Source organism: Bos javanicus, chromosome 1 (genome assembly GCF_032452875.1).
Source record: "Bos javanicus breed banteng chromosome 1, ARS-OSU_banteng_1.0, whole genome shotgun sequence".
In the NCBI taxonomy this organism is placed as follows: Eukaryota; Metazoa; Chordata; class Mammalia; order Artiodactyla; family Bovidae; genus Bos; species Bos javanicus.
The window spans coordinates 42,596,637-42,607,462 of record NC_083868.1 but is presented as its reverse complement, the minus strand read 5'-3'; the positions used below and the strand labels follow the sequence as shown (position 1 = coordinate 42,607,462).

General features: G+C 40.2%; 1 protein-coding gene across 1 annotated transcript in view; it reads left to right on the top strand.

Moving 5' to 3' along the window:
* Window positions 1–428: 428 nt before the first annotated feature.
* The window catches only part of GABRR3 (gamma-aminobutyric acid type A receptor subunit rho3), a 44,367-nt gene continuing 33,969 nt past the window's right edge, over window positions 429–10,826 (top strand). Inside the window, exons 1-2 of the mRNA XM_061437457.1 lie at window positions 429–553; window positions 9,396–9,508. Coding sequence (XP_061293441.1) covers window positions 429–553; window positions 9,396–9,508 — 238 coding nt within the window. The remainder of the gene's footprint in view (window positions 554–9,395; window positions 9,509–10,826) is intronic.

The window sequence follows — 10,826 nt, the reverse complement described above, 5'->3', positions numbered from 1 at the left end:
TTAAGCATATTATTTGCTGAGTCGCTAAATATATTCAAATGATATTGTGTTGGATTAAGGGGACTTAAAGCCTAACCTCACTTCTTTGTCTGCGTACGACTGCCACTGCGAGTTTATTGAGTCCAGAATCAAGCATCCCACTAAGAACCTTCCCTGCAAAGAGGGACTAGAGGATGGGAACTGAAAAGGAAAAAAAATCTGCTTTGTTTCTCTTGAATGGCTGATGATCCAGACAGATGTTTGCCTCTAAATGATGTCAATCCACTTAACCTACTAAAACAAAGGACACAGCCCTGAAAGCAATGTCTCTCTTTCTTCCTTGATACCTTTTTACCTGGGACCCTAATTACTTTTAAAAGGACACGTGAAGAAGCAGTATTGATAACAGTATTGGTTGTATCCATCCACATTTCTTTCTTTTGGAAGAGATGATCCTGGCTTCCCAGTTGGTCTTCTTCACCTGCATCTGGATCACACTGATGCCAAATGCTTCTGCTGTTGCTGAAATCAAGACGCCCCACCCACGCTGCTCCTCTTCAATGGAACAGACTCGGTAAGACAGCCATACTATAGTCCCAATTTCTCTCACCAGCTGCCTCAGACCTATGAGGAATATATCTTTAATGGTAGCACACATTTGTGGCAGTGATTGTCCCTAGAGAGAGTGCGCACTCATCAAAATAAATCACTTCTGGTTATCATAGAAAGAACAGAATCTGGGGTCCATGCTGGCATTTACGTGCTTAATTTTATTCAAAGTAGTTAAAGGGCTCTTGTATGAGTCTTCTCTCAGGGATTGTATTTCTCCAATGAGCAATGCATTTATTATTAATAATGACATGAGTTTAATGTTCCATCAAAAATTTTGGAGTGGAAATTAGTCTAAGTACTGATTTCTGATGTCAAGTACTTGCAGAGTGTATATAGCTCTGTATATTGATGAGACAGTACTGAAAGGCATCAAAACCATTCGTTGTTTTTCAAGATTCGTTTTCCATTTGGAAAATCATCTTTGAAATATCATCCTGAATGTCAATACATTGTCATTATTATCCTATCATCAATAATCAGGGTATATTTGGACCTACTAGTGACGGGGCATAGCTCTCTACTAGAATGACCAGTTCATCTGATTTGCCTGGGGCTCCATGGTCTTTCAGAGAAGGAAATGGCAACCCACTCCAGTACTTTTGCCTGGAAAATCCCATGGATGGAGGAGCCTGGTGGGCTGAAGTCCATGGGGTCGCTGAGTTGGACACGACTGAGCCACCACACTTTCACTTTTCACTTTCATGAATTGGAAAAGGAAACGGCAACCCACTCCATTGTTCTTGCCTGGAGAATCCAAGGGACGGGGGAGCCTGGTGGGCTGCCGTCTATTGGGTCGCACAGAGTCGGACACGACTGAAGCGACTTAGCAGCCATGGTCTTTAGCGCTTGAAGTCCTAGGGACCCCCTCAGTCTCAGACAAACTAGAACAACTAGTCACCGTAGTACACAGGTAATGCTTCCCTAGTGACTCAGTGGTAAAGAATCTGCCTGCAATGCAGGAGACTCAGGAGATAAGAGTTCGATCCATGGGTCAGGAGGATCCCCTGGAGAAAGAAATGGCAACCCACGCCAGTATTCTTGCCTGGGAAATCCCATGGACAGAGAACCCTGGGGGCTGCAGTCCATGGAGTTACAAAGAATCAGACACAAGTGAGCAACAGAGCATGCATGCAGCCCAGTGCAATGCCTAATACCACCCAGGTAACTTTAATAACCAGTGAATAACCTCCTGTCCTAGAGAAAGTCTTTCCTTTTCCCCAAGTGCAAGATTCCCAAAAAGACCCAGTAGGAGAAATTGAGGAATGAAAGTGAGTGAGATCACCCAGCCAACCTTGGTGACATATGTTTCAGCCAGATTGACCTCACATTTTGAATATTTATGAAGCACTCACTATAAGATTAGGAAAGAGAACATAAAAATTTAATATATCCTTCTGAAGCCTCAGGTTTAATGACCAAAAACAAAAGCCCTGTGGGGGAGTGGGGAGGAGTGGTCGCTAGAGTCCTGATTCCTGCTCTGCTCTTAGAAATCTAAAACCATCTCCCACACTTCCCTTCCAGACTTGGCTTCCACACTCAGATCTACGATGTTATGAAGTCTTGTCCCGTTTAAACACTTTCTGTCTTCCCCGGGGCAGTTAGGCAAGCAATATTTAGGAAATGTGAGACTATCCAACCAGGCTGTGTGCTTTTTTCAGGCTGCTTATAACATCTAATATATTTTAGTAGTGTATTGCATCTAATTTTGAAACAAATGGAGATTGCTTAAAATATCCTCTGTGACTTAAACAGTAGGGGGTTTGCCCAGTTTGTTTGGTGGATGTGTAGATAAGAAGGGAGATAGTCATAGGGACTCACCAGCCCACTATTGGTGGGAGAACTGCTGGAGAAAAATCTGCCATGTGTATTTTGTAGGTGTCATTTAATGGACAAGAAGAAAACATCTTTCTTTGCGGTGGTGTGAGAATTTCTCTCGTATGTTAAGTGTCTCATTTTTAGACTCCAGTTAAATGAAGAGGGAACCCTGAGCTTTCTACTCTATGGGGCCAAGAATGCTTGTTTTCACTTCTCTATATCCTAAGTGATAAGCCACAATATGATTCATTAAAATTTATACCTACCTCTTTTGTTCTTCAAAGAAAAATCCTCTAGGACTCTAGGGATGGCATAAAATACACACCCTGGTTCAGAAGCAGCCACTTAAGATGAAAGCCATGCATTTCCCCAGTGAACAGAGTAATGCAGCCAGCCAGCTTTTGAGCTGTCACTCAGCACCCTCTCAGGCAGATTTTAAGGCATTTTGACAAAAATACAGAAATTACTATGTAAGACAGTTTATAGAGTAAGGAACCCAGGATAATTTAGACCTTAGTATATGAATAAACGCTGTGAGGTTCTTTACCCCACACATGATCTGATTATCAATAATTAAATAAGTAATGAATTAATAATCCACTCTGTCATAAGTTCAGTTCAGTTCATTTCAGTCACTCAGTCATGTCCAACTCTGCAACCCCATGGACTGCAGCACACCAGGCTTCCCTGTCCATCACCAATTCCCGGAGCTTGCTCAAACTCATGTCCATCAAGTCAGTAATGCCACTCATAATACAAGAGAACTAATAGAATGAACGTGGAAAGAAGACTTGATCTTTCTTTGAAAATTAGGAAGTATATTTGTATAAATTAGGTCACATTTATGTACATTATTTTGAGCCAGTTTTCCTACAGTCAGGCAGTTTATCCTTAAATAGGCTATTAACTATTTACATTCAGAATATAATTTTGCTTTTTGCCCAAAGACTCCCTTTTTTAGCCAAATACTTTAAAAATCTTTCATCCGAAGATTCATCCCTTTATTTCTTAAAAACAGAGTAGGGGAGAGGAGGAGTTGGTGAATAAATTAGGTATGGCAGGGGAAAATGTTCCTGTTTGGCCTAGAGGAGAGATCTGGCTCCCCAGTGATGCAAACAAGATTAGGCATCCAGACTTACTGAATATTTATTCATCCTTTCAGCAATTGTATTGAGTGCCTTCTGTAATGACAAATATTGGGTTGGGAGTTAAGAAGAATATACTGTCTCAGCCTTAAGAGTAATCAGCAGAGTACCCAGTTTCTGTGTAAATCAGCTTGCAAGAGCCAGTTGTGAAATTTTAAGGCTGCTAAAAATAAACTTATTAAAAATTAACTTATATAGACATACAATTAAATAACTTATTTTTAATGAAAGTAATAAATACTTAAAGTTCACCATTTCCTAACTACTTTACTACATGTTACTATCATGTATTGTTCTCCACTATTTATATCTATTTATGTCTGGAAGAAATACTACACTATACTGTAATATATTATGCTGTGTTATTGTTGTTCAGTCACTCAGTCATGTCCAACTCTTTGCAACCCCATGGACTGCAGCACGCCAGGCTTCCCTGTCCTTCACTATCTCCTGGAGTTTGCTCAAATTAATGTCCACTGAGTCAATGATGGCATCTAACCATCTCATCCTCTGTTATCCCCCTTCTCCTCCTGCACTCAATGTAGTATAGTACATACTACATGGTATAGTGTAACTGTATATGGTATACTAGTACTATATATACTATATACTAGTATATAGTATTGGAGAAGGCGATGGGACCCCACTCCAGTACTCTTGCCTGGAAAATCCCATGGATGGAGGAACCTGGTGGGCTACAGTCCATGGGGTCGCTAAGAGTCGGACATGACTGAGCGACTTCACTTTCACTTTTCACTTTCATGCATTGGAGAAGGAAATGGCAACCCACTCCAGTGTTCTTGCCTGGAGAATCCCAGGGATGGGGGAGTCTGGTGGGCTGCCGTCTATGGGGTCGCACAGAGTCAGACATGACTGAAGCGACTTAGCAGCAGCAGCAGCAGCAGTATATAGTATAGTGTGGTATATACTATGTAGTGTACAATTATATAGTATAATATACTACTGTATAGGTAGTATTGTGTATTACACTAATATAGAATACTATTTTATCATATAAACTGTAGTATACTACCATACACAAAACTTATATTACATTGTATTGTATTGTACTATACTATACTATGGGCTACACACTTCTCTGTCATATCCATAGCTTGAAATCAGCTATGATGACAGTATGGAAATCAGCAAACACTACAAACAGGGCTTTTTTTCCTGGAGTCTCTTGTTAAACGTTTACTAGCACATCGAGAACCTAGTGTAGAAGCCAAGAGTGTCCTGCTGCTGCTGCTGCTGCTGCTAAGTCACTTCAATCGTGTCCGACTCTGTGCGACCCCATAGATGACAGCCCACCAGGCTCCCCCATCCCTGGGATTCTCCAGGCAAGAACACTGGAGTGGGTTGCCATTTCCTTCTCCAATGCATGAAAGTGAAAAGTGAAAGTGAAGTCACTCAGTCGTGTCCGACTCTTAGCGACCCCATGGACTGCAGCCCACCAGGCTCCTCCGCCCATGGGATTTTCCAGGCAAGAGGACTGGAGTGTCCTAGAGATTGCCAATTCAAACTGCTTGGAGGTAAGATAGAAATGACTGGCAGAGACTGAGGCAATTATAGGCTCAATGTTCCTCTGGGGGCAGAGGCTGGTCAGGTTGACTTTTCTTCTTGGAAGAGAAGTTCAGCCCGGTGTCACTAGATTTCCTGATTTTTCAAAAGAAGAATTCAGATTTTCATGCAAAATTTTCTAATTTAATACAAAAGTTTTCTTTCAGTAATGACTAAAAGCAGAATCATTTTTTCTAGGAAAGGGAAGAAGGCAAAAGACAAAGGAGCTTCAAATGATTCTTAGATGGAATCAGACCAGGAAGTTCTGAGCTAAATCTGGTTCTCTGTCATAAATTAACCTCCCTTATTAAGCACATTTGCTTCTCTTGCCTTTGTCTGTTCCATTTGTCTTCATTTTATTAACCTTTCTACTTGTATGCTTTTTTTTTTTTTCAAGTCAGGGGTCTTCAGATAGGACACTTATGCTCCTAGACTATAATGTTTCCCTAAGGGTGCATGCAAGCTCTCAGAGGCACATGTGAGCATAAAAAGTTTTAAAATAATTATTTCTGGATCTCTGACTTCCTCTGACCTCTTTCCTAAAATGGATCCTCCTGAAAATTTGCCTGCAGTCTTCTCTGTAGCCTCTCTTTAATGATTGCTCTGTCCCATTTGGCAAAATAAAAGCACACACACCTCTTCCTTTGTCTGAATCTTAACTATGTGTGTTACACGAGTGGATAAAACCCACCTGGGTACAAAGAATCCATTACAGATGTTGTTGTTAAGGTAGCTGATGACTTTAGTTTAAATAACACATTCTTTTCCAAATTGAGTGTTTTCCTTTTTTTCTGTTTTTTTTTTTTTTCTTGCTTTCAACAATATTGAAGAAAGAACCCACTTAATTTGTCAGGTTATAAATCATTAGAAAGAATTCTTGATGATATGCCACAATGTGAATTTTGAAAAATAAGTAAGAAGGAATTGTTTAAGTTATAGTTCTTAAACAAAATTTCTTCCAACTCCATGTCCATGAACAAAGTTTTTCTGTATTTTCATCTATAGAAGTGAAAAATAGGATCAAGGAAATGTAAATCAAAACCATGAGATATCGCCTCACATCTATTAGAGGGGCTTTATCAAAACAGACAAGAAATAACAAGTGCAATGAGTAATATCCATACACAGATACACAAAATAGGGAAAATGTACCATCACCTTATTAAGAAATACTTCTCCAATAAAATATAATCATAATTTTAATAATTACCAACATTTATATGTGTTATGTTTTGCCCCATTTTTAATAGTCATAAAGGCTACAAAAGAATTTATTTCAATGTGTATACATGTCTTCTCGGAAAGAAGTATGATAGGTGATAAAATTCAATGAAGAAAATAAAATGGAAATGCCAGTTTCAAGAAAACAAGAAATGCGACAAAACTTCTGGTTTTTAAAGAGGAGCTTATTCATGTATTTTACAATGCGTATTTTGAGTATTTCAGGTTCATTGGATACATTTAAAGGAGGAATATAAGTTTTATTTTAAATTATCAATATTTAATTTTAAATGTTATGATGAAAAAATTGAAGATGACTACTTAAATATGTATGAAGTTTTCAAAATTATTTCAGAGGGTGTCTAAGCCACATAAATCTTTCTGAAAAATAGATGGCGTATAAAGTCAAAAGTAAGTGAACACAGGACCTCTCACGGCACAGAAGTAGAGCCCTCAGGTAAGAGGAGGCATGCGTGCACACAGGTACTGCCAGGGGTGCCTTTCACGCATGCATGCTCAGGCATTCAGCCATGTCCAACTCTGCGACCCCATGGGCTGGAGCCTGCCAGGCTTCTCTGTCCGTGGGATTTCCCAGTCAGGAATATTGGAGTGGGTTGCCATTTCCTACTCCAGGGGATCTTCCCGACCCAGGGATCGAACCCTGTCTCCTGCTTGGCAAGCAGATTCGTAACCACGGTGCCATCTGGGAAGCCTCTTGCCTTTTGTAGCAGGCTGCATGTTCATTGTTCTGGGGATTCTTTATTTATATATTTATTTTTTGAGGATTAGGATTCTGGAAATTTATTAGGATTTTTTTTGTCCATTAGGGAAGCTACATGCAAAAGATAACAGCATACAGAATATCTTTAAATAACACAACTCCCAGACAGGGACAGGGTGATATTTGGGGGAGGGGCATTCTGTCTTTGCTTCTCTATGTTCTATTTTTAATTAAAAATTTTTTTTTGTTCCTCTGGATGGAATTTCTGAGATGGGTATTCTGGGGATTCTTAATTAAGATTCATCCCTTCCGATCTCTGGAGAGCTATGCTTTTGAAAAGAGTACTAGAGATTGCCGTTGTGCTATATAACTAAAGAAGTTCACAAATTTCCATGAATTTCCACCCAAGGTAACATTCCAATTTTTCTTAAAATAATAACCAGCTAGCTTTTATAAAACGTCTATTATTTTCCAGACCGGTAGTTCTCCTGAGAAATCGTTATAAATGCAAATTCTCATACCCTAAAACTATGGAATCAGAAACTCTGGGCATGGAGCCCAGCAAACCTGGTAACTGAGATTCATGCCAAAGAATATAGTACTTACAAAACATGTGGTAGGGGGCCTGGAACACAATAGGCATTTAATAAAAACTAGCTGCTATTACTTTTTCAATCAATGGATCATTCTAGCTCCTTGAAAGAGGTTTTCTAGTTAAGAGATCCTTGGAAGAAATAGTTCTGTGTGTCAATTATTCATAGGATAAAATGACTTGTGTTTAAAATCAAACTCATTTGTCTTCTACACAAAATCAGATTTGTTCTTCCAACTTCCCTATTTCTATTAATGGCAAAAATGCATACATAAATCTCTGAGGGTTTCAGCCAGAAACTTCTGTACTGAAAGATCATATGGGTGCTCTCCAGTGCCCATAAACCTGGACATATTTCTTAAACCAGCTGCTTCAGGATGTGAAATTCTCACCATTAAAGTATTAAGTTAAGAAATTGTGTCCACAAGTATTATGTTAAAAATTGATGTGTATTTCCTGAAGAAGACATGTATCAATGCAAAAGCTAATCAAGAAAGAGTAACTAGAACTTGCCTAGTAGAGCCCTCAGCGTCTTGTGTTATTGCTGCTGCAGACAATGACAGTGATGATGACAGGGATGTTCTTTTTAAAAAAATAATTTCATTTATTTATTTATGGCTGTGCTGGGTCTTCGTTGCTATGTGGGCTCTCTCTAATTGCAGCAAGCCGGGTTACTCTCCAATTGCAAGCTTCTCATTTTGGTGGCTTCTCTTGTTGCAGTTGCTACTCTCCATGCCCAATAGTTGTGCATGGGCTTCGTTGCCCCATGGCATGTGGGATCTTCCCAGACCAGGGATGGAACCTGTGTCTCCTGCATTGGCAGGTGGACTCTTTACTACTGAGACACCAGGGGAGCCCAGGAATGTTCTTCTGGAAGAGGGACTGAGCAAGGTCTCGGGCACCTTGGATAAGAAGTCGGCTGCATGTCATTTACAGAGTTAGAACATGTCTGGGAAGTACATGTCACAGGAATGAGTCAGGGAGACCCAGCAACTTGCCTGAGTTCAGAGCCCAGGGAGCCACGGGCTTCGCTCCCAGGTCAGGTCTCCATGCACGCCGGAAAGGTCACCCACTTTGCCTTGGTCCTAGGAAGCGCGCCTGCTTCACCACTGGACCAGTGTTAGGTCCAGTCAACTGTCAGATCACCCATTTCCCCCTGGGATTCCTCTCCATGCCGGTAGCCCTCCCTCAGTTCCAGAATCTACTACAGTGATTCTTCCTTGAATCCCAAGCAACACCTATACTTTTTGCACACTTTGTAAAACACTGTTTTCATCAGTTTTCAATTTTCAGGTCTTTTGTTTTGCTTTTTCTTAACATTATCTTAGTGCAAGAGGTAGTTTAACTTCTGTGACTCCAAGAATCACTCAGGTACCACGTTGAATGCAGATTCCTAGGCCCTGTGTCCTCTGGTTCTGGTTTAGTTGATCTGGGTTGGGGTCCATGGGTCTGAATGTTGATCATCTCCACCCACATGCTAGTGACCAGGTTTCCCTACTAAAAACCACATTGTCAGGACCACCTCCACACTCAAGTGTGTCATTCAAGGTACTTTACCTTACATGTCCCACCCTTGTGAAAGAAAGAAAATGTTGGTTGATCTTTGTCTGTATGTAATATGAACTGAGAAAATGAGCTTTATGTGTATATTTTGGACCATACCACGTTGAGCACAGAAAGCTAAACTAAATCAAAATATCCAGAAGCACATGTATCTCAAAAGCATTTTTCTCCCTTGGAGGTACAGCAAACAAGAAACTAGAATGAGGAAGGAAGACAGTACCAAAGTGTGGCCCCTGAAATATAAGCAAATCCTCCACATAGAGGACCATGATTTTGCAATGAGACCTGGATTTGGAGGTGAGCACTATCTTTACAAAACTCCTGTGTTATAATCCATTGCATTGTCAAAACTGGGTTGAAAATTTGAAGCCATCAAGACCATAACACAATACCATCAGTTAAAGAAAAAGAAACACAAACCTTTTACAATGATCTTCTCTTGAATAAGAGCAATTGATAATTTATGCAGTTTAAATTAACCAAAATGACCCATTGTTTACTATACACATTATCATAAAAAGTGTGTTCAATAAATAATATGTCTTCAAAAATAGTGAATGCATATATCTTGCCCATACACCAACATATTGTTTTAATTAAAATCTATTGAGTTATATTATGGTATTCATAAAATCTTGTGAAACATGTTTATGAGCTGGAATGCCTGACTTTTGTTGAAGAATTAGTCTGCCAAATGCCATGACTCCTTGTGAACCACCTCTGCTGAGGGTTTTTCTTTTAATTGTACCTAGCAATAAAAATTGATTGAAATGTTGGAGTGCCAGGCACTGTGCTAAGCCCTTTAATGCGCTGTCTCATTCCACGCTTGCAGTGACCCTATGAAGTAGGTGTTACGACCCTACTAATATTACAATGCGGAACTTAGGGCTTAGAGAAATTAAGAAATGTTCTCAAGGCCGTGAAAAAAGTAATGTGGTAGAACCAAGATGCAATGACTGGTAAGGAGAACAGAAGAAACCACAGTGGGAGGATATATTACCTGGAAAAAAGGTTTTCCTCCTGTCAGATTGCTTCATGTGCACAGTTGCATCCCTGGGGGTACCAAGCTTTTCAGAGATACACAGGGTGTGGTAAAATCACCCAGTTAAGCTGTACTCTCCACTTTAGTGCTAAATGCATCCTAACTCTCCCGCTCCTGACCTAAGGTCTCCCACACCCACAATTTGCTGAACTGACAGCTTTTCATGCTAGAGACGTGGAGGTAAGAGAAGTAGAATAGGTAGCACTTTTTGATAATTAACGCTTCAAGTACTTGGCGTGGGTGGGAAGATCTCGAGACTCATCATATTGTGGTTATGACAAAGGGAAGCGCAACACACAGGTAGGTACCACAGAAAACTAATGTGTTAACTGGTAAAATTTTAAAGTACATCAGGTAACTCTTACGTTAAGGATTGTTTGGTTTTTGTTCTTTAATTTTCTGGAATCCATTGGGTTGCAATTCTAAGGGTCTGGTTTTGACTTTATTAGGGTGTGTGTGTGCTTAATTGCTCAGTCGTGTCCAACTCTTTGCAACCCCATGGACGGTGGCCTGCCAGGCTCCTCTGTCCATCCAGGGAAGAATACTCAAGTGGGTTGCCATGCCTTCCTCCAG